The sequence below is a fragment of the Notolepis coatsorum genome, assembly GCF_963971535.1.
Source record: "Notolepis coatsorum genome assembly, chromosome: 18".
Classification (NCBI taxonomy): domain Eukaryota; kingdom Metazoa; phylum Chordata; class Actinopteri; order Aulopiformes; family Paralepididae; genus Notolepis; species Notolepis coatsorum.
This window is the reverse complement of record NC_140182.1, coordinates 15,619,477-15,644,580: the sequence shown is the minus strand read 5'-3', so window position 1 is coordinate 15,644,580 and position 25,104 is coordinate 15,619,477. Positions and strand designations below refer to the sequence as shown.

Below are 25,104 nucleotides of genomic sequence, written 5' to 3'. Positions count from 1 at the left end.
CTGTACATTGGAGGAGGTTGGGTGGGTGGGGTGGGGTTGGGTGGGTGGGGGCTGTACATTGGAGGGGGGGGGGTTGGAGTAGGGGGGGACGACACTGTACACTGTACATTGGAATACTGACAAAGCCATACTTGGTAATTTACTGTACAACTGGGTTAAGACATTTGTAGGGGCCAGTTTCGAATTGCAGTCTCCCGTAGGTGTTCTTTGAGAGTATCCTACTTTATATTCACACTGCTGAATACAAGTCTAATAAATATGGATTCACTAGCAACATGATCCAATCAAAATCATACTACTTGGCCAACTCAAATTTATGACACTTTCAAACCATACACAATCTCCCTACCCCCACGAATGGACTACATAGCATAGAGCACAGTGCAGCGCTTGTCTCAACATCGGACTACAATTCCCAATAGCAATGTAAAACATCCAACGAGATGCAGTTTCCACCAATGGGGAGGCACGTCGCGTACCACCTGACCAGGAACGGACGGAATTTGAAAATGCTCCAGCGATGTTTTCGAGGAAGATTTTGAACTTCAACGTTTTCAGAGCACAACTCGCGTTAGCATAGTACCACCCGATCAACAAAGGTACTACGGTATGTTCCTTTATAGTATATTATCGTGTTACGTGTCTAAAATAGGTTTTTAACGGTATCCTTTTAACTTGAAATGTAACGCCAACGTTAGTTCAAACGACGTTAGCACTAACAGTTAGCTAACTTACTTGGCGATAAACAAGAGCTAACACAGCTAATTAGAGTAACGTGTTTAAAGTAGCATTAACTGGTACATCCCTAGTAAAATAGGCAGGCGAAGCTTATATTCATTCTAATTTCTTGTGTTTGCCTGACTGCCCGGCGTCGTTAGCAAGTATAGTGTTGTCCTCCATCTCGTGTGTGTGTGTGGGGCGGCTAACGTTAGCAAGGCAAACGTACACACAGCTGCTGTTTGTTTTCGGCGTGTCCTTCAGTATTAACCCTTTCACCGACGGTTGTGTGATAGTAGAGGGTTAACCTTCTGTCGTGTGGCAGTGAAAGGGTTAACCGGCTGCTGTGTGTCAGTGAAAGGGTTAACCTTCTGAATTGTCGCAGTGAAAGGGTTAACAGTCTGTATTGTCGCAGTGAAATAGTTAACCGTTTTGGCAGTGAAAGGGTTAACCGATCTGTATTGTCGCAGTGAAACAACCGTTTTGGTAGTGTGGCAGTGAAAGGGTTAACCCCCTGTATTGTCACAGTGAAAGGGTTAACCGTTTTGGCAGTGAAAGGGTTAACCCTCTGTATTGTCGCAGTGAAAGAGTTAACCGTTTTGGCAGTGAAAAAAGGGTTAACCCTCTGTATTGTCGCAGTGAAAGAGTTAACCGTTTTGGTAGTGTGGCAGTGAAAGGGTTAACCCTCTGTATTGTCGCAGTGAAAGAGTTAACCGTTTTGGTAGTGAAAGGGTTAACCCTCTGTATTGTCGCAGTGAAAGAGTTAACCGTTTTGGTAGTGTGGCAGTGAAAGGGTTAACGTTAGTAGTTTCTTCTCTCCTTCCCCTGAAGGTACACTAACCTGCACGTCACTGTGTCTCCTGAACCTGCACTTCAGCCCACAAGACGTGGCGGGAGGGAGGAATCATGGACCCCTATGATAACACAGGTGACCATGGTTAGCTAACAAACATGTTATGTTAATGTGTACGTGTTTTTATTAAGGCCTTGTGTTTGTATGTTCCCTGTCAGTAATGTATGTCTTAACGTTTCTCCCGCAAGATTTCTTCTCACTGGCCGAAGAAAAGTTTGATTTTGATGTTTCACTATCCCCTGCAAGGTTGGTGTCTCTAAATTACGTCCAACGTTTGTCATAATGTAAACTGCATTTTTTTGAGTGGCCGCTAACTGATGCTGTTGCTTCACATGATGTCTTACTCCAGTGTGCTAAACTGCTGTTGCAAAATGGCTTTCTCCTCAGTTCAAGAGAAGATGACGAGGATGAAGTCTTTGTGGGTCCCGTCTCCCACAAGGAGAGGTGTATCTCTGTTGGAGTAGAGGCCACGCACAGTGTCGGCGGTGAACTTTCCGAGGGCAAGGGCCCAAGCTGGAATCTTCTCGCAGGAGACAAATTGGAGGAAATGTGCAAGGAAGCCCACCAACTAGCAAGTCGGCTAGGGGGCAACCTCCAGCAGCAACAACAACCAGCGAAGGAGGACGTCGCCATCGTTACGACAACTGAGAGCCAAAACAAACTGAAGGAAGAATTTGTACAGGTCACTGGGGATACACTGGATATGTTCAGGAAGCCAGTTGACGTTGTCCTCAGCCCCATCAAACGAGCGACTTTCTGTGTGAAGGACAGCCCCATGAAGCAGCTTCCACCTGCTATTCAGAAGCAGATGCTGAAGGGCAGCGGGCGCACTGGTTTGGGCGTGGTCTCTGCTAAGGCACGTCTAAGCACCTCCAGCCCTGCAAGCGGGGCTAAGACCCAACCCAAGACGGCTCTCCGGGCCAAGGCGGGCCTGGCCACTAGCAGAGTGCTCCCCAGCAAGCCAGCAGCTCGTGTCTCGTCCACCACCTCGCTGAACACTGTCAAGGCTAGAGCTGCATCCGAAAACAACACCAGGCTGCCGCCTCCAAGCAAAGTATGTACACCTCCTGCATATCTCTTGTCTTGTGTTGGAGGTCGACTTGATTGTGGAATTTTTAGGGTTGTCACTCGTGATTATTCTTGGTTATTGGAGGTGGGACAATGAACAAAAACGTACGTTGTAAAAAGGGTCATAATTCCTGCTGAGTAGCTGCTGTTAACTTGAAAAGTTACTGGTGCCAGTCCAAATAACATGAAGAATCAAGAGGTTTATTTGTCACATACATACCAGGGCATACAGTGAAATGCGGGTGGCCATGCCCGCATTGATTGTGCAAAATACAATAATAAAAATAGGGCATAGAAAAAAATAAAAATAAACATAGAAAAAATAAAATAGGTAAGACACAAGATATGCATGGTAAAAAAAGACATGCTAAGTTCCTGAGAAACTGTTTCCTATATATACACTACTATACAATATACAATTTACAATTTTAACTCTTAATGTATCTATACTATTAGTACCTCCTTCCTTTAAAGTGACTTTCTATTGTTTAAAGTGACATTTTGTTTACATGGTTGTTTTAGCGTGAATTACGTGAATTGTTTGACCTTGAGTTTGCCACTGATTGCTCATAGGCTAAGGCTATCCAGTATTACTCATTAACTGCAGTGCCATTGCTGCATTTGTTTACACATATCTTGTTTAAATGAAGCAATTCAATAGTCTTATCCTGTGTGTCATTTCCAAGGGTCCATTGGGGATGAGGAGTAGTAGTTACAGGCCCAGCAGAGCGAGCTCCACTGACGATCTCTCCGACACAAGCAGCGTGGCGTCTGACGTCAGCGACTGCTCCATCAACTCAAGTCTACTGGGCAGACGGACTCTGGCTCCTCCCGGCATGGTAGCTAGCTCCTTCCTGACTTCATTCTTAGAGGGGATGGACTCTGGCTCCTCCCAGCATGGTAGCTAGCTCCTTCCTCTTCATTCTTAGAGGGGACGGACTTTGGCTTCTCCCAGCATGGTAGCTAGCTCCTTCCTCTTCATTCTTAGAGGGGACGGACTCTGGCTCCTCCCAGCATGGTAGCTAGCTCCTTCCTCTTCATTCTTAGAGGGGACGGACTCTGGCTCCTCCCTGCATGGTAGCTAGCTCCTTCCTCTTCATCTCCTCCCAGCATGGTAGCTAGCTCCTTCCTCTTCATTCTTAGAGGGGGAGTGACACCCATTTTAAGAATTCACATGTGTTTTTCCAATGTCCCAGGACAGTTCAATCACTTTGTGAATAGATAGAATAGAATCGAAATCCTTTATTTATCCCGAGGGAAAAAGTCGGCACTACAGATCGCTCTCAGTAAACCGTAAACATTTAGGTAGTCAAAAACACAAATAGTCACAAATAAGAATAAAGAATCAAATACGGTCCGGGATATACATTCTGGTATGTATATACATTCTAAAATATAAAATAGTCAGTCAATAATAAGTGTAAAATTGTCCAGGAAGATTATGCCAGACTGTACGGTCACCCTGTGCTCAGTGATTCAGTGAGGCACAGTGATGCGTTATAAAGTCTGATGGCTGTCGGAATGAAGGACTTCCAGTGCCGTTCAGTGTTGTGAACACGCAGCACTCCCTCCTGAGGCTAGAAATTGGAGAAAGAACCCTCCAGTTGGTGATGTAAAGTCTAGGGCTGCTTCATGGACAGTGCTCTGACTTTATGAGCCCATACAATGTTTATGTGAGCTCTTGCACCCAAATTAGGTTTTTATTCTCTCATTGCTAGTAGGTCTGAAGAACCAGATTTAAAATCTCATTTGGGTGTAAGCTCACACAAACATTTATATGGACCCACAAAGTCGTTGTGTGTCTCTTTACTGTCTCCGGATCAGCCCAGGATTTTGATTACTAGCTTCAAAGTCAAGATAGACCGCGCTCTCAATATTTGACACTGGGTGCTGCAATCCCAAAGATTAAGTAGAAGAAAGCAGGAAGCTGGACCAGCACTCTCAGGTTCAACAAGTTTTATTCGCAGCCGTGTACAAACATGTTTCGGAACAGGTGTTCCTTCGTCAGTGTTAATGGCTAGCCTACTACTTACTAGCTTCAGCAATGAGTGCTGCAAGTACCAACTGAACTGTCCCGGAGCACAGGACTATCTCATGTGAATTCTTAAAATAGATGGCATTTGCCTTTCCTACTTTAAATTTGACCTAAGTTGGCCATAGTCCTCCTTCCTCTCCTCATGTGACCACATCTCTGAAGGTAACGACATGCCAGAAGGCAGAGCCAGATTTGGAGAAGATCAAAACATCTGCAAACCCATCCTCGGGTTTTGTATAGCCTGCTCACTCCTGTATTTTACTCAATTCAGCCTGACATTTGTTATTGTAAATGTCGATAGAAAAATGTGCAAAAAATAATAATAAATCAAGATAGGTGTTTTTACAACAAGAGACATGTTTATACATATGTTTCATGTCTGTATACATGTCTCATGATTGTATATACATGTTTCATGATTATATACATGTTTCATGATTATATACATGTTTCATGATTGTATACACATGTCTCATGATATGATTGTATATACTTGTTTCATGATTGTAAATGGCATTTATATAGCGCTTTTATCCAAAGCGCTTTACTATTTGTTCCTCACATTTTTACCCATTCACACACCGATGGCGGAGGCAACCATTGAAGGTGCTGACCTGCTCATCGCGAACAATTAGGGGTTAAGTGTCTTGCTCAAGGACACTTCGACACACTGCCCAGGAGGAGCGGGAATCGAACCAGGATCCTCTGGATAACCAGACGACTGCTCTACCTACCGAGCCACTGTCGCCCCCACATTTGTTTGTTATATATACAAACATGTTTGTATATACATGTTTCATGATTGTATATACCTATGTTTCATATTTGTATATATACGTACAGTCGTACACATGTCTCATGTTTGTATACATATGTTTCATGTTTGTATACATATGTTTCATATTTGTATATACGTACATGTGTCTCATGATTGTATACATAATGTCTCAAGATTGTATACCTATGTCTCATGATTGTATATACATAATGTAATGTCTCAAGATTGTATACATATGTTTCATATCCTTTACAGACTGGTCTGCGGAGCCTGTCAGCTGCCCGAGCCCCGCCTTCTCAGACCAGGAGAGTGACTGACAAGAGAAACACCAGCTCTTCCTCCTCCTCCGTGTCTAGCTTCAACTCCAGTATGTCCGTCTCCCCCACTGGGAGAGGTAAGGTCTTGCGTCTCCATGTAGGGCCGGGCAATATATCGCTTTTAGTGAATTGTGTTGTCAAAATCTAAAGGATACAAATCTTAACATTTGATCAGATTCCTCTCAAAATTATTTCTAAAATATTTGAGGATGTCGGTTGAGAATTACTGTCACATTTCCCATTACAATGCAGTCCTATATGTTGAACGTCAATTGTAACATTCGTTATCACGTTGTTCTGAATATGGTGAATTTCTTCTCCATAACGCCCAGCTCCATCGCCATGGTTTATGTGATTCATGTCAAGTCCATTAGACATAGCATGGATTACATTCATCTGGGTTGTAGAGTTGTCCCCGAAGCCTGTTTTTTGGATTCAAACTTCGCCAGGGTTTCTCAAACAGACCATCGTTTTTAAGCATGCAAAAAATTTGCTCCTAAATAGTTTTTCTGGTTCAGTAATGTCGAGTCTCTTGACTTTAGGCACATAGCGCACATTGTCATTTACGCATATAACGTAGAGCATATGCGCATATTGCTGCGGTTATTAGGAGTACTTAGTAGTACCTACCTACTGGTCATGGGAGGCTTCAATAACGTTAGGATGGTAATCCATTTTGTGAATACATTTGTTGAAACAACATCTTTGTTGGCCGACTGCTCCTGCTATCTTAACGTTAGCTCCTAAACGTGCATAGCTTAATTAACGTGCTTAACATACCTGTGTAACGTTAAGTAACTTGTGTTCCGCTGGGAAAGTTCAGCATCACTGCATACACTTGGTTTGCGTCCATTCGGAAACGTTGTATTATGAAATATGACTGGTGAGTGTGAGTCACTCAACTCTCTCTTTTTTGCATGATTGATTCATTTCCTGATAATGTACGACGATGAACTAGACTGTGTTGTGTCTGTGTTCACGCGTGACTTTCGAAGTATTGTAAACGCAACATAGTACTGTGATATTCTGATATATATCACATTCTGATATATATTTTTAGTGTAAAACATTTTAAAATAAAAAGGCGGCGGTTCAAACCCATTAATTAAGATTTGAATGCCAACGTAACGAACGGAAAGTCTGAACGTTTGGGCTCAGCCCTACTGGGCTGCCTTCCAGGAAGATGGAAAGAATAGCTCCGATAGTGCTCTGAATGTAGACTGATATCAATAACTGTGGTGGCCATTGGGGGCCATATTGTAGAGTACTCCCCCACACCTTTCTATTTTACCACCATGAGTAGCAGAAGGGGATTGTGTTTCTTCATCGAGCGCTTATCCTTATCATTAGGGCACAAGATATCTTGTGTTTTATTTTAAATAACACCCACCCTCTTTGGGACTGAATATCTCGTTGCAGGAAAACCCAGTGCTTCTCTGAACTCGAGCGTGAGTGGCCCCGGAGGCCGCGCACCTACCAGCGTGAGCAGGCTGGCCAACCCCGGCCCCAACGGCGCCAAAACCCGTCGCTCCACCGTCTATGGCAAGGCTCCGGAGCCTCCGCCCCCCGCGTCCACGACCGCAGCAGGGACACGCCGCTCCATCTCGGTCCAGGCCAGGAGGCCCTCTGAGGCGGGCCATTCCAAACCTGTCAACCCCACGCCCCCCGCAAGGAGAGCTCAGCCCGTGCTCCCCTGCGCCTCGACCCCGATGACCCTGGCCACGAGTCAGATGGTGAGGACCTCCTCCGTGCCAAACCTGTCCTTGCCGCCCATGACCAGGACGCAGATCGGTGTGAGCGCCAAACCCAAACCCAAGGCCTTCGTCGCACCCACCCCGACCAGTCAGCTCAGAGGCCTCAAGCAGTCGTGCGGTGAGTTCCTGTCGATTGCACTTTGGGGTTTGTGGTAAGGCCGTCTCTGGCTAAAGCAGTTGTTAGTCGACTGCTAGCTATAGCTATTTTCACGCCTAATGGAATAGTATTTAATTTACAGATTTGTCAGCCCTTTTTAAAATGTATTCAGCCATGTAAACTGACCATAGGCAAACGAGAAACACAAAGTCGCCAACTTAGTGGCAGCAAAGTTATGTGGCAAAAATAGGAAATTGTTAGTTTTAGGGATACTGGTACCAGACTAAACACGGTGATTTCGCCACTGAAATACATACACATAGGAGGATGTTAGATCTCTAATGGAGCAAAATGGATTAGGCTATATAAATGGTAAATGGTGCATGTATATAGCGCTTTTATCCAAAGTGCTTTACAATTGTGTTCCTCACATTCACCCATTCACTCAAACACAGACGGCGGAGGCAACCATGCAAGGTGCTGACCTGCTCATTGGCAGCAATTAGGGGTTAAGTGTCTTGCTCGAGGACACTTCGACACGCTGCCCGGGAGGAGCAGGAATCAAACCGGGAAGCTTCCGACTACCAGACGACTGCTCTACCTCCTGAGCCACTGTCGCCCCTAATATCTAACGTTATATTTCAATCCTTTTATCTGATGAAGTGAATGGTCTTAAGTCTATACTGTCAGTAAAAGTACACTGCTCAAAGAAATAAAGGGAACCCATAATCATTACAATGTAACTCCAAGTCAATCACACTTCTGGGATATCAACCTGTCCAGTTAGGAAGCAACACTGTAGGGCTGGGCGATTAATCGATTTGATCGATTAATTCGAATGAATGATTTAGGATGATTTTCCAAAAAAAAAATGTAGTCACCTTTTATTTTACAAAAAGTGATGTTTGGTGAAAGTTAGATTCATTCATTCTTTTTTGATGATCAAGAGGCACCTTTTATTTGTTTTAGTGAAGTTTGGTAAAAAAGAAAGTTATTGCACTATTAATCCCAATAGGGACATTCATCTTTGTTTGATCACGACGAGTAACTCGACGAGTAACCTTATATATATATATATATATATATATATATATATATATATATATATATATATATTATTATTATTATTATTTTATTTTTTTAAACTTACATTTTTATTGAACACTTATAGACATACAAGTTACAACACAACATATACAATAACATCAATAACACAACAGTACAATGATGTTAGCCCCTTGAACTCGGCTGCGCTCATCCTCCCAGACCCCCGCAAGAGGAACCTCCCACCCTCCCCCCCCCTAGAAACCGGGCTCCCCCGCATCCCAGGTCCGTCCCACACGGGGTCCAGCACTCAGCGACACGGGTATCTTGAATCTGATTGGGCCCGACCCAGTAAAGGGGCGAGGGGCAATACACCCCCCCCACCTATTATTTTTTTTTAAGTGAAGATTGGTGAAAGTTAGGGTTGCACTTCAATCCCAATAGGGAAATTCATCTTGGTTTGATAATTTGTGTCAAATAAAAACAACGCTTATTTGAATGATTCCCTTGGCGTTTCTAGTTTTTAAGAGAAAAAAATCTATTAAAATCATAAATCGGACGTGGTGTGAGAAAATCTGAGATTAAATTTTTAAGCCATATCGCCCAGCCCTACAACATTGATTGTGAATCAATTTCACCTGCTGTAAAGGAATGGTTCTGCAGGTGGTGGCCACAGGCCATTTCCCTGTCCTCATCCTTTCTGGCTGATTTCTGGTTACTTTTGCATTTTTCCAGTGCCCTCACCACTAGAGGTAGCATGAGGCGGTGTCTGCAACCCACAGAAGTTGCTCAGGTAGTGCAGCTCATCCAGGATGGCACATCAATGCGTGCTGTGGCAAGAAGGTTTGCTGTGTCTCCCAGCCAGCATGGTGTCAAGAGCATGGAGGAGATACCAGGAGACAGGCCAGTACACCAGGAGACGTGGAGGGGCCTGTAGGAGGACAACAACCCAGCAGCAGGACCGCTATCTGGTCCTTTGTGCAAGGAGGAACAGGAGAAGCACTGCCAGAGCCCTACAAAACGACCCCCCAGCAGGCCACAATGTGCATGTTTCTGCTCAAACTGTGAGAAGCAGACTCGATGAGGGTGGTATGAGGGCCCGGCATCCACAAGTGGGGCCTGTGCTCACAGCCCAACACTGTGCAGGCTGGTGCAGCCCGATTGGTATTTGCCAGAGAACACCAGGATTGGCAGATTTGCCATTGGCACCCTGTGTTCTTCACGGATGAGAGCAGGTTCACACTGAGCACGTGTGACAGACGTGACAGTCTGGAGACACTGTGGAGAACGTTCTGCTAGGGCTGGGCGATATGGCCAAAAATGATATCACGATAACGATATGATAATGTTATCATAGGACTCGATATTGTTATAAGTATTTAATAAAAAAAAAAAAAAAACGACATGTATGTTTATTTTGCAGCAATTCTTTGTCGTTGCCGCCATCTTTAGTGTTACAGCCCCTCACACTCCAGTTCTCAGGCTGCAGCTGGTTTGAAAGTGAAAGTAAACACTAACGGGCTTCTCTGCTGGCTGTGGCTCCAGGGGAGTTGAATAGTTCTGGCTCTGCTAGTTTCTTTTCTATCTTTTGGTGATTTTTTGGTGGACAAACCACCGCACACGTGCACCGTGACTCGCGACTAGCTCTGCTAGCACACATAGCCTACTGTGTACAGACTGTTTCAAACTGTATTTTAAATTAGAAAGCAAACAATGGGTAAATGGACAAGAGAAAAATATATCTCAATTTGGTCAGTATTGTCATTTGGACAAGCAAAGTCATTACTTTAAGTTGCAAGAAAGACAAGTCTGTCCACTGTCTCTGGTTTTAAAACTGCTTTTGTTGCAGGTCACAAAAAAAAGGTTTTTTTAATTGATTTCTTTTATCTATCGATTATTAAAATATATCGCGATAATTATTGTTATCGTTTTATCGCCCAGCCCTACGCTCTGCTGCCTGCAACATCCTCCAGCATGATCGATTTGGCGGTGGGTCAGTGATGGTCTGGGGAGGCATATCCCTCGAGGGCCGCACAGACCTCCATGTGCTAGCCAGAGGTACCATGACCTGCCATTAGGTACCGGGATGAGATCCTCAGACCCATTGTCAGACCATATGCTGGTGCTGTGGGCCCTGGGTTCCTTCTCGTGCATGACGATGCTCGGCCTCATGTGGCTGGAGTGCATCAGCCGTTCCTGCATGACGAAGGCATTGATGCGATGGACTGGCCTTCCCGTTCCCCAGACCTGAATCCAATCCAGCACCTCTGGGACATCATGTCTCGTTCCATCCACCGAAGCCACGTCGCACCACAGACCAGGAGTTGTTGACTGATGCCCTGATCCAGGTCTGGGAGGAGATCCCTCAGGAGAACATCATCAGGAGCATGCCCAGACGTTGTAGGGAGTGCATACAGGCACGTGGAGGCCACACACACTACTGAGCCTCATTTTGAATTTCCACAGAAGTTGGATCAGCCTGTGATCTGATTTTTCCACTTTTATTTGGAGTAGGATTCTGAATCCAGACCTCCATGGGTTGATTTTGATTTCCATTCCATCATTCTTATGTTATTTTGTTCGCAACGCATTCCACTATGTAATGAATAAAGATGTGCAACTGGAATATTTCATTCATCGAGATCTAGGATGTGTTGTTTTAAGTGTCTCCTTTATTTTTTTTAGCAGTGCATTTTGATCGGATCAGTACTTGGTATCGTATGATACTTAAAGTGTAGGGCTCAAAATAGGTATTGGAAAGGAAAAATTGGTATCGTTACATCCATAATTATCTTGGTCTCTGTGATTAATATCCTTATGATGGACTAAAGCTTTTCTGTCTCTTCTCCATCACAGCAGTTTCATCTCCAGACGGCCCGCGGATCATGAAGCCAAAGAGGCTCATGTCTGCTTGCGATATAGACAGGTATATATTATGTTTTAAGGATGGTTTCTCCACGATTCATTTACAGTTAAAAGAAAGTATCATTGCATTCATTTTTAAGTTCCACTAATCTTCCATTTCATTGTGCCTCAAGTCTCTCACAGAATCCAGCGGTCCCAGCTCCAGAGTTCCAGACGCCTCAGGCTAAAAAGAGACGGACCTCTGCCCTGCCGACCCCCATCAATCGGAGGGTCTCCGGCATCCCCACCATGACGCCCATGAGCCTGTCCCGGTTGGGCAGGCCTTCCCCCGCTATGTCCCGTCTGCTTGCCTCCACCAAGAAGGCTAGTAGCTGGAGGTGAGACTATTTATTATTTAAGACCGCTAAAAGGAACCATGTTAGGAGCCATTGTCCATCCGGTTGGACCTGATTGGCAGGAATGGACACTAGATGGTTTACATTTTTAAGAAGCCTGTCTGGTTTGTCACTAATTCGGGAGTTCTTTCAGTCTGTCCAAAAATCACTTAGCGCCAGTGTGTTTCGGATTTTGAGATATTGTAAGTGAAATATGTTTTAATTATGCATTAATTAGCAACGTGCTAGTTGACGTCAGTGGAGGGTTGGGCATGAAGCACAAATATTGCTCAGAAAATGGTAAATGGTTTATGGTGCATTTATATAGATGGGGCTTTTATCCAAAGCGCTTTACACTTTTTTGGTCCTCACATTCACCCATTCACTCTCACTAACCTCTGAAATGTCAAAGTGAAGTGTGATATATCTTTATTATTGAATACATAAAGTATTAAGAGAAAAACTGGAGCGTTGTTTGAAACTAGAAATGATGTGTTTGGCTGTAGTTCACCCACCCTCTCGCCACCGTTACCATACGAAGAAGCATCCTCTTGCAATGTTGTTCACTTTCTTTTAAAGGGTGATTTATTCTTTGGGGATTTGTGTTGATTATAAACAATATTCAAGACTTTGTTTAAGCATTACATCACGCGCAGGAGTGGTTTGTGAACAATAAACCATGCCTAGGGGTGGTCGTTAGACCCCCCTAGGCATGGTTTATTGTTCACAAATCACGACTGCAAGTGGTGTAATGCTTTTATACAACTGCCACATTCATCCAACCTTATTGCTATACAATAAACACACATTAATCGAAGATTTATTGAAAAGACCATCCGCCAGAAAAAGTAGTTCCCACAACTACAAAAAAGACAAGTTGCCTCCATGTGGAAGCAGCTCGGAAGTGCATCCAACCAACTAACACAACCAACTGTGTGTTATTGGAAGCAGCTTGAAGTGCATCCAACCAACTAACGCATCCAACTGTGTTATTGGAACTAACACATCCAACTGCCTTTCAACTAAGGCATCCAACCAACTAACGCATCCAACTGCCTTTCAACTAAGACATCGAACCAACTAACACATCCAACTGCCTTTCAACTAAGACATCCAACCAACTAACACATCCAACTTTTCTTTAGTTTTTAATTATGAAGTTAGTGGTTATTGGAATGATTGATTGATTGATTGAAAATTGTATTACCAGATGCAGAATGGGTACAATACAGTATGGCTCAATACACACAATTGTTAAGGGGATGCAGACCTACTTTCTATAGAACTTCATTCTTAGATGCTTCTATAGAAAGTAGGTAAAACAAATTAAAAAGTTTTCTTTGCCCTATAAGAAAAAAAAAGTTTTCTTCGCCCTATTTTTTTTATTTATTTGTTTTAGCCTAAACTTAACCAGTTGGAAACCAGTAATACAATTAGCAATCAACCAATCAATCAATTCAATAGACCATGCTCACTTAAAACAGCGCTGCTTCTCTCTCAGTCTGACTCCCCCGCTGTTGCAGACAGGAGTGTGTGTGTGTGTGTGTTTGTGGGTACGCCAGCGTCGGACAGTGTGAGAGTGAAAGCTGCAGTCAGTGGGAAGGAAGTAGAAATTTAAAATAAAATTGCAAATAATCAATCAATCAATCCGCGATTTTTCTTTTGTTCTAAAATGGCTCATGACCCATCAATTACATCATCCAACATTGTTTAAAGGACTAAGACATTCGCCTTGACAGAATCGCTTTATATTTAGTCGTTATGACGCTATTCTCGAAGTCAACTTCCTGCCTGTTGTTGCTACGCAACTGCAGCGTGGGGGGAAACTGCCCCGCCTGGTACATTGTGTACGGTTCATTTAGTGCAGAAACGGATTGTTAAAGCGGCAAATTAAAGACAATCGAGCGGAATTTTCTTCAGTCCTTCACAATGCCAAAGAGCTGCTGTGTTACGCGTTGTACTAATGACAAAAACAGAAATCCAAATCGCAAGTTTTATACCATCACGGAGGGAAAAGTGGCTGTGGCTAACTTTCGGCTAACTCGCTCTGCTGTTGTGGTTGTGGTAGCTACATGCTAAGCTAACGTTAATCACATCATATCGAACCGATAGGAGCTTATCTTATCTAATCTTACGTGGATGTTTGATTGGGTAGTGGCACACGTGGTACCACCACGTAAGATTAGATAAGAAACTCCTATCGGTTCGATATGATGTGATTAACGTTAGCTTAGCATGTAGCTACCACGACCACAACACCAGAGCTAGTTAGCCGAACGTTAGCCGCCAGCCACTTTTAACTCCGTGATGGTATAAAACTTGCGATTTGGATTTCTGTGTTTGTTTTGTTATTAGTACATAGCACAACAACATAGCAGCTTCAATTTGGGTATTCGAGAGTTGGCCATGTCTGTATGTGTTTTGTATGGACATTATGTCAAGTCAATCAGGGGGAGCTTCTTTGAATCATATCTCGCCTTAGAATCACCAGAAAGGCTTTCGAAATAGTGAAATGCCATGTTGGCCTCAATATTTTCAAAACAAATCGTATGAAAATGTTATGAAATGAACAAGAATGTGATAAAACATGTAATAAAAACGGACCTCAACCATGCATTTGATACTAGAAATCCGTATGGTCCCCCTATACCAAGATGGCGGCGGTCTCGTGACATCAGAGTGTCTTCGAGAATCAACATATCCATTTTAAAGATTATTGTCTGCCATCTTGTGATCCGGCGGAGTGATGTGATGTGATTCGGTTGTGGGCGCGTCCTGGGCCAGCAGCGTGGAATTGTGAAGAATAAACACGTGTAAAATGACTTTCAGCCAATCAGAATCGAGAAATTTGCATGCCGTTGTATAAAACTAGTTATTATAGAGGTAAATTCTTCTTCAAAACTACCCCGGTGCAGCTTTAAAATAAAATATATAAATAAAATAAATGCATTGAATGGGTGCATTTTTTATTTACAATTTGTAAAAATTTGTTTTACAATTGTATCATATCCTTAATAATCAAGTCATGATGTCCCTGACGATTACCACCCTTACCTGGTAACGGTGAACTTCTATCCCTCTGCTCCTCTCCAGTCCCACCCACGGGGAAATGGAAACGGCCTCAGAAGAGGAGCAGGTCTGCTCATCCGAGGGCCACGTTGAGCTCCAGCCCTTCTCCCTGGAAGATGAGGAGCAGGCCGTTCCAGTAGCCCCCCCAGCTGAAATGCAGGAAACACCAACAAGTCCCATAGAGGTCAGCCAAGAGAACCTGGACCCGAGTCGAGAGGTTCTGGAGCATCCTGAGCCTAACCCGGAGCCCGGTCGAGAGGTTCTGGAGCATCCTGAGCCTAACCTGAACCCGAGTCGAGAGGTTCTGGAGCATCCTGAGCCTAACCTGGACCCGAGTCGAGAGGTTCCGGAGCATCCTGAGCCTAAGAAGGATAACCGGCAACCTGAGATGAGCGGAGACTTGATGGAACTCCAGTCCACTGAGGTAAATGGTCCCCCCAAACACTAAAGCTTAATTTTATACCCCGACGTGAAAATGCCACTAGGGTTCTTGCTGGCACGGCGTAGGCCAAGGAGCCACCTCTCGTGTGGAGGAGATTAGGAAGAGGGTTGCATGGAGCTATGAAGGCTCATACCCATGCAACCGCTGTAGATACAGGCTGTCCTTGTCCTATTGTAAAGGATTTTGTTACTTTATTCAAATGGTCAATCGATCTAACGGCCCTTTCGAACATGCAATGGAATCCTGGTCTTAACCTTTTTTATACCACGACTCCATTTTATTTAGGATTTTCTTTTGGCAACCCCACACATAACCTCTTAACTGGCACCGACCCGGTTTTCGTCCAATACCACTCCCGACTCCCGATGCTCTAGCTTCGTCAATCATTTGGCGATCTCAAATGATTGGACAGGGTTGTAACTAGGCATGGGCCGGTTCCGCGCTTTACCACGGTTTCAAAACTTTGTGGTGTCAACCACTCAAATTACTTTCAGACGGTAGGCACCGAGATATGAAACGCTGTCTGACTGAGGATGGATGAGAGATAGGGATGGGTACCGAATTCGGTACTTTTAAAGGTACCTACCGAAACACGTCTGTACTACCGAGTATCGATTCACGTGAGATCCAACGGTGCCTACTTTCGGTTATGAGAAAGAAAGAAAAGAAATTCCGATGACGTCACGTTTTGTTTACCGCAAAACGAAACCGCACGTTAATGTCAACAGCACAATACATGTTTTCAAACTCTCTTTGGGTGTTTGCAATTCATGGGGAGTATACTTGTCTTGGATATCTTGGTACAGTGGGCAGGTTGTTATGTCTCTGATATCTTGGTACAGTAGGTAGGTTGTTATGTCTCTGATATCTTGGTACAGTGGGCAGGTTGTTAGAAAGTGTAGCTCAGTTTTCCACCTCTGCTCTTGCTCTCTGCTACTATCTCCAAACGTCCACTCCTCTCAAAACTTTATTTTATTATGTGCTTGCGCTGCCGCGTGGGTTTTCTTTTTAGCGGTCTGCTTACTCCTTCCATATAGTTTCACATATTTGTAACTTATTTAACACTTTGACTGCCGGGACCCGTCTTTAGACGTCTTTGCTGGCCATGCTAAAGTTGCCGGGGGACGCTGTACAGCGTCCTTATATCAATATTTCAAAAATCTGCGATCGGATTCATAATGTCCCTCCGCTGGCCTGAGATCCACCAGCAGGACCCACTGAGCTCTCTGGCGGTTCAGGAGCGCCATCTGGTGGCCGATCGGCGCAACCGCTTAACAGGAAGCGCAGTAGAGGTTTTGCTGGTCGGCCATATTACTTCCGGGCACTCGGTATAGGTTCCGGCACTCTAGCTCGTCACACTACATAGCGATCGATTGCCAATAACTCGATAAACAACATGATTTGGACGTATATACCATTATACAAGCTGGAGATGGACCGGGTAATAATATATCCCATAATGATAAAATTTCTACTCGACGATGATCGCCCAACGGCGCGCGGAGACTGGGGTGAGTTTCAGCGTGTAACGTTACCGTCTTCGATAATAACTGATATTATCAACATTTGACCCACATTAGATGATTGGTATAACGCTGCCCACGGAATTATAAACGCCCCCTCGCCCATCCGGTCAACATCAGATGACGTGTAGTAACTTCTAGAAGTACGTCTAGTTGGAATTTTTTATATCGCGCTGATTGCCATCAAACTGTATTTCATCATCAATATAATGCATTTGGGGCTATATATCACGTTCTGGAGAAAGCTGCAGAAAGAGATGAAAACATACTTATACATTAGACCATACTTTACTATGAATATGTGAATGAAAAAGTTTAACGTTGCTACACAATGAACAATACATATAGGACTTTGAATGGGCCCTAATAATGGCAATGTAGCAATAGAATTTAAAAAGTTATAGCCCTGCAAAGAAGGGGACTTTCTCCATAGACAAATAGCGCTGGCAATCTATGTTATATCATTAATTTAACCTTAGGCAACCAAAGTGTTAATGGTATCCTCTGTATGAAAAGTGCTATACAAATAAAGTTATTATTATTAAGCTAACGTTAGCTAATCGTCGGACATAATGTTAGCTCCGTAGGCTAAGAGTAGACTAGCGGATGTGACGTCGGTAAACAAGCCACAGGCTGTTATGTAAGACCAAACACACCGCAGAGTGGGTCTTCTCCAAAGCGGGGGTGGAGGAAAAAGAACTGCTAGAATACTCAATCAGCAGCAGAGTAGTTCATTGCTGCTAGATTGTTTGTTTGTTTAATCAGTTGTAAAATACTTTCATTTATTTGTTATTTAAATATATAGATGTGTATTTGACAATTTTTTTATCAGCAGAATAGTTAATTGCTGCTAGAGTGGTTTGTTTACCCTTGTTTTGTACTTGTTATTTTGTAAACTACAATACCTTTATTTATTTTGTATTGAAATATATAGATGTGTACCCTTTTTAGTTAATTTGTTAAACATATTTTTTTAAATAAACATAACATTTATTTAAAGATATGTGTGACTGTGTATATATATATATATATATATATATATATATATATATATATATATGTTCTAAATAATAACTATTTGTATAGCACCTTTCATACATGGGATTGCAGTTCAAAGTGCTTTACACCAGTAAGATGTAAATAATAATAAAGTAATAATAATACATTATTTATTTATTAAATATTGAATTTTGCATTTTTTTTTTACAACTGAGGTAGGTAGATGACATTTTTAGAGACTAAAGTACCGAAAAAAGTACCGTTGGGTACCGGTATCGATTCAAATGTGAACGGTATCCATCCCTAATGAGAGATATGAAACACTGACTGAGGATGGATGAGAGATATGAAACACTGACTGAGGATGGATGAGAGATATGAAACGCTGTCTGACTGAGGATGGATGAGAGATATGAAGCACTGTCTGACTGAGGATGGATGAGATATGAAGCACTGTCTGACTGAGGATGGATGAGAGATATGAAACGCTGTCTGACTGAGGATGGATGAGAGATATGAAAGGCTGTCTGACTGAGGATGGATGAGAGATATGAAACACTCTGAGGATGGATGGATGAGCGATAAGAATAAGAAACGCCGTCTGTGAGGATAGATGAGAGATATGAAACACTGTTTGCTCATCATGCCCTCGCTCTACCTAGGTGGCGGTGCCACCCCTCACCTAAACCAAGCACAGTTTATGTCCGACCACATCTCCCCCAGAGAATTGCATGCTGTGTGCTACATGTCTGAAAAGGCAGCTCCGGGCGATGCCCACACACGCTTCTCTGTGCATTGTCCCAAGTGTGTGTCCGAAAAGGGCTTAATAGACAAATCGGCAACATTGGTTTTCCCACTTTTTTTTTAATATAAATTAACTATTAATATAACTATTGACATACATTTAGATTCATGTGATTAATTTTACAGATCAATGCAGCTGGATTCCCATATTCATAACCAACAAATTATGATAAAACGAACAAGAATTACTATTAACTGATGTTATAGTTGGCAGGACTACCAACTAGGGATGCACGATAATTATCGGGTCGATAATTATCGGGCCGATATCAGCTATTATGACGTCATCCCGATAAACCTGATAAAATTATTGATAGCTCCGATAATAATTATAAAAAAAAATTGATTTTTTTTTTCATGTCAACGTTCACACGCACAATATATGCTTACTTAGGATTTTACATGATTCAACAACAAAGCAGTCGGGGCAATGGCAAGCCGAAAACGGTCGAAAATGTGGTTATTTGAAGTTTGGATTTTTTTTTTTTTACAACTGAGGTAGGTAGATTTTTTAGAGACTAAAGTACCGAAAAAAGGTACCGTTGGGTACCGGTATCGATTCACAGGTACCGGTACCCATCCCTACTGACCAAGCACAATACCTGTTGGTTTTTAGTTCCCTCATTGTTCAGGGAAACACATTGTTAATGACATTGACGGATTGTGAATTTTGTGATTGACTCAAATTATATTTATTTGGAAAAATAAATATAGTCACTTTATTTGAAGAGTCAAAACTGTTCTCTTGGCTTTGTTTTGTTCATAGTAGTAACGCTCATGTCATGATAAATCTGGTTAGGTCAAAACTACAGGAATATACATAATTCTTTTTTTATATAATACAATAAATATATATATATATATCGGTTATCGACCTTGAGGAGCAGAAAGTTATCGATATCGGGGTCAAAAAATCAATATCGTGCACCCCTACTACCAACCATTCTTTGAAAATCCCAAAGGGTACAAGAAAAGAGTTTCAATTCAAACCTTTATTTATTCTCGAAAGGACAATTGAGGTCACCCTCATTTTCAATGTTGCCGAGACTTTACAGACATTTCAATGCATACATGAACATAAGCATAAAATCAGCACAGAATAAAAAACAATGCATAAATTGCAGCCATAAGAATAGGTATAAAAGTAGTGCAACGTAAACGTGCAGTATGAGGGCCGACATTCCAGTTCCGGTCTCTGTTACTATCTGTCTTGTCCTCCACTCCGTGTTCAAAGGCCCTGATGAATAGCCTGTACTCCATAGGGTCTCCCTTGAATATAGGAATCTGTTGAGGGGGCAGAGTAGCATGGTTTTGTTGCTTCACTAGGAAATCCACGATGGCTTGTGTGGACTCTTGTTGCGGAGACTCTTGTTCTTTCTGTGTAGCACCGCCAGGTGCTCTGGAGCTGCTACTGTAAGCAGGTTCTCTATTCATCGCTACGGCCTGGGGAGTAGGCGTAGCCTGCTCGTGAGCTTGTGATTCGAAGGGCTTCTTTTTCTCTATGTAAGAGTTCATTCCATCCCTACTGGACACTCTGGATGAGGATCGCTGGACCTCGTACTCCTTCAGTACTCTGCACTTAGCCTCTGCGGCAGCTAAAGCAGTCTGGACCTGTAACTCCTCTCTCTCTGCTCTTAGCTTAGATGCGGCAGCTAAGAGCAGAGCCTCCTGTTCATCGAGTTGTCGTTTTTGTTTTAGAGCGGAAGCCTGGGCTAGCAACTCAGCCCTCTCTAATTCAGCTTTCAGACGCACGCTTGCAGATGATGTTCTGGAAAATGTAGTGGATGGTGCTCTAGACCCTTTCTTCTTTAAGACGACGGATGCACTGTCTTCAGGTCCGACCTCATCTTGGTGCTTCCTAGACTCCGCTATACGCTGATGCACCTCTTTCATCCATGTGTCAGCCTTTACTGTGACGTTGTAAAATGTGTCGGCCTGACGGACCTTTTCCTCATAGGCCTTTTGTGTCATCTCAACCTTCTTAGACTCCGACATTTTGTTGTTATCCTTCTTTCAGCGCTCCAGTAGTTCGTGTTGATTCCTTTTTCCTCTTGGAACAGTTTTCTTACTAATATGAGGGCAGACGTTCCACTCTACTGGTTAAAGTTGCTTACTCGTGAGTAGTACGTTCATTGATAAAGAAAAATAATGTCCACAGCCGCTCCAGTGTAAAACAAAGATATCCAAATGGTTTATGTCTCTTCCACAGCGAAGTCTTTCTTTACAGAAGTGATCCTAAAGCTATTTTCCTAAATATTCACGTCACTACTACAAGGTAAGAAAACTGTATTTTCCCAGTCTCCAAAATCACAGCCGACTCGACACATGACAAAATTCCTCCACACCTGAAAATCAACTTGCCGGCTCTTACCGGTAGGCAAGGCACCCGGGTCTAGAAATGCAGGCTTCAATCTATGTTGTTTAGTCTATCTGTTCAGTACTGCTCAGCACTGTTTCAAGATGCACACTGACCTCTTCTGAGAGACTTGTTGAATAGATGCACAAAGTTCTAGAATGTTTGGTTATGACATCATACTGTGACATCACAAATGTTCTAGAATGTTTGATTATGACATCATACTGTGACATCAAAAAAATTCTAGAATGTTTGATTATGACATCATACTGTGACATCAAAACAAATTCTAGAATGTTCCATTATGACAAATAAGACGGTTCAATGACTTTATCTAAATCCAATCAATATTCCTAATGCCGTTTCAATGTAAGGTTATAAAAATAAACATAAACATTCATATAATACAATAACCTAAATATATAGCTTTGGCTCCTCTACATGCAGACATAAGAATAGGCATAAAATAAGTACAATAGTTTAAGAAAATATGTCCAAAAAGGGCTTAATAGACAAATCTGCAACATGGTTTTCACACTTTCTTTTTACAGCAAAGGAAGACAACCATGTTAAAGGACCTCTTTTTAAAAGGAAGGTTCAGCCATTTTTTACCTAATATACAATTGGTATTTCATGGACCGAACATGTTGATGTTACCACCGAGAACATCATTATCTGCATCGCTTGTGGTTTAAACGGTGCACTTCTGGCGTTCCACTGTTTTACCGGACCGCTCTGCCTCCAAAACCACAGAGCAACCTGTTCACTCTGAAGGAATTTAACGCTTGAAACGTTCCCCTCAGAAGCACTTAGTGTTATAATTCTCCCAGTAAAACAACTTGAAATACATTTAAGAGTTTATGTGACTCTTGAAATAATGAAATATGAAACATTAAAAAATTACTTGAAATGTTTCCTTATCAAAACCGTAGTCTGAAATGGTTTGCTGTTGACTCATTGACTTTGTTTACAAGTATTTATCGAATATATTCACAGCTAAAATTCAAAGTCTTAGTACTTCCGGCTGGTATGCCGGTCTGTTTGCAGATTTGAGGGACAATCTAAAGGTTGCATCATCCATTGTCCAGCAGAACCAACGGCCACAGGGGGCAGCTAGTCTCTTACTCTCCATCATTTAACCACTGTTCAATTGAATGACTTTTGGTCTCATCAATTCATTAACACGTCTAAATGTGCACGCCATGTGAGCCTCTAGTTGCTGTGCTAATGACTGTTGTGTTCTAATTAGTAATGGCCCTCCTCGTCTTGGCAGGTGCTCTTGGTGGATGCCCCAGTGCCTGTGTTGAGATACGAGGAGAAGTTCCTCATTGACTTGTCCAACACCCCTGACCTGGTCCGGACTACAAGCTCAGTCAAGCCCTCTAGTGGACAGGTGAGAGAATGCATGCAAGAACCAACATACCCGAAAGCCTCGCATGTAAAGGAGATATTCTCAAGGACGGACGGTCTTATGAGTGTATGATTTATAGTTACAGTATTTTTTAAGTTGATGTGTTAAGAACATTCCAAAAAGTGTATTTTACACCCGTAGGGTAAACTCCTCCAACATTTGTACATATTCTGGACAATATTTGTACAATTCTGGATTGTAGCTTAATAAAATCACCACTGTGATTTTTATATTGTGAGATGAATATTGTTCTAGGACGAGAGACGTCATATTGTAAAACAATTATGACATCTGTTGGGGATGTGATGATCAATCGTTGATTCAGAATATTTAGGCAGCGTTTCATTGTGTCCTAAAATGTTACATTTTGACCAGTTTAATTCATTTAGATTTTCTTAGATTTTCTATTTAGATGTGCATTATGTATACATTATGCGACGTAATTTATTTAGTCAGCAAATATGGAATACATGCAATTAGATCCTCAGAGTTCACAGCATTATGTTTATAAATTAACTATTAATTATTAATATATTAACACATCCATTTAGATTAATATGATCGTAATAATAATTAGGGAACAATAATAATAATTCTGTATCCCTTGAATTCTTTGTTATTACGATGGACACTAAACCCTCTTGATGATTGACACACAGTCCATTAGTTGTAACACTGCATGGAACAGTCTAAACTATAACTGAGTTTGTTTTTTTGTTTTTTCAGTTAATTGACCTGACCTCTCCTCTCATCAAATGGAGTCCAGAAGACAAGAAGGAAAATGCCATCAACAACGCCCCACTGATAAACTTATCTTTTTAATCAAGTAATACTGTATACATGTTAGCGTTGTGCCATATCGGATATATATCTTATGTGCACAATGTTTCAAAACCCTTCAGACTCAGAGGTGCCATATCTGGATATACTAGATAAACAGAATATTTTATAGTGAAGAAAATTTTACTTTTTATAAATGTCAACAATGAATGTATTCTGGCAAGTCGGATTGATTTCAGGGTTATACTTTTTTTGTGTGAGCGTTTTGCACTGTGTGATGTCTGTAATGTCTAAATAAATGTTCTAAATAAATGTACTTAATTTACTTTTTTGGATTATTATTATTATTTTGTAAATAAAGATGTACAAAGTGTAGGTACACCCTCACTATAGAAAATCAAAGTTATTTTTAAAATGTGGTTACACAGCTTATAAAGGTAAAGCTTGTCTAGCTGTTTGCGCCACAGATAGTGATTGAACCTGTTGCTCAACACTGCCAGTGTTGTAGTCGAGTTTGAGTCCCCAGTGTTCGAGTCCGAGTCGCCAAAGAAGAGCCCGAGTCTGGTCCCTAGTCCGAGTCCAAGTCATCAAGGTTGAGTCCACTCCACTCTGGCAGTCACAGAGCTGACATACAAATATAAAAAGTCTACATTAAACATAAATGACACAGTAGTCACCATTTCAAAGGGAGTTTATTTACTTTGTGACACAATAGCCAAACAAATGCACTAGCCATCAATATCTTATGCCGAATGATTAGGGCCTATTAAATATATATATATATTTTAAACTATCAATTAACAAGTCTGAGTCTTCGTCTGCACCTTCCGAGTCCGAATGCAGTCAATGCTCGAGTCCGAGTCATCAGTGCTCAAGTCCAATTCGAGTCACGAGTCCTGGAATTCAGTCCTGGACTGCCTACTGCACATGTAGACACAACCATGGACACTTATTGTGCTACTAAGTTATTTAAAAATGCATCCATTTAGATTTGTCCTGACGTATAGGCTTCCAGATCAAAGTTATACTTGTGTTATTTAAATCATTTGACACAACTTTTACAATTTCACTTTCAGTACTTCTAGAACTTTGATCATTGCATATTGTATACCGGTCATTTTATATTACAATAAAATGTAGTTTGCATTATTTGGTCAGGTACATGGATATGGCCATGCGTTTATAGAACCCAGTTTCAAAAACTCACCTTGCGAGCTTCAGTTTTGCCATATATCCACCAGGAGGCGGGCTTGATCATTTTCTTTCACAATGTAGGCCTGCTGATCTGCAATCTTGTAATCGAAGCATAATGTTAATACAGTTGTACTTTTAAGGAATTTTAAAAGGAAGTTTAAATGCTTTAAAGCACTTTAGCTAATGGAATGCATCACATTTGATGAATATCCAAGTGGCTTTTATTGAGACGTTTAATTTAGTTATTTAGAATGAATTAATAAACTTTATTTGACAGATTACAGAATGGGTACCGTACGATACAGTACGGCTCAATACACACAATTGTTAAGGGGATGCAGACCAGAGAAATACGTTTGTCTTGTTTACATCAGGGTCCCCCATTTTCAATTCATAGTGAATTGACTAATATCATAAAATACATAAGACTGTATCAAAAGTCAAAATCTTGTTTTAGATCGATATGGGAATGGTCCATCTCACAGGAAGGACAACTCTACCTGCAAAGCTATAATAAGGACAACTCTACCTGCAAAGCTATTATTATGAATGCATCAGTAGATGTATTCATCATTCACAAAGTTACCGAGGAGGGGGCTGGGCTGGGTGGGGGGGGGGGGGGGG

The 25,104-nt window shown here is 42.0% G+C and overlaps 1 protein-coding gene across 3 annotated transcripts; it reads left to right on the top strand.

Moving 5' to 3' along the window:
* The first annotated feature begins 476 nt into the window (after positions 1 to 476).
* gtse1 (G-2 and S-phase expressed 1) lies at positions 477 to 23,611 on the top strand. Of its 3 annotated transcripts, none has more exons than XM_084334441.1 (12): positions 477 to 607; positions 1,549 to 1,645; positions 1,759 to 1,816; positions 1,958 to 2,624; positions 3,325 to 3,477; positions 5,707 to 5,845; positions 7,188 to 7,640; positions 11,523 to 11,589; positions 11,702 to 11,905; positions 14,996 to 15,395; positions 22,369 to 22,488; positions 23,233 to 23,611. In XM_084334441.1, exons 2-12 carry the CDS (start codon positions 1,624 to 1,626, stop codon positions 23,326 to 23,328), a joined length of 2,379 nt encoding a protein of 792 aa, XP_084190567.1. In that variant the 5' UTR covers positions 477 to 607; positions 1,549 to 1,623; the 3' UTR covers positions 23,329 to 23,611. The 3 variants fall into 3 exon arrangements, with proteins under 3 accessions (XP_084190567.1, XP_084190565.1, XP_084190566.1); XM_084334439.1 differs by having other exon boundaries at positions 11,520 to 11,589; XM_084334440.1 differs by having other exon boundaries at positions 481 to 599; positions 11,520 to 11,589.
* The last annotated feature ends 1,493 nt before the right edge of the window (positions 23,612 to 25,104 follow it).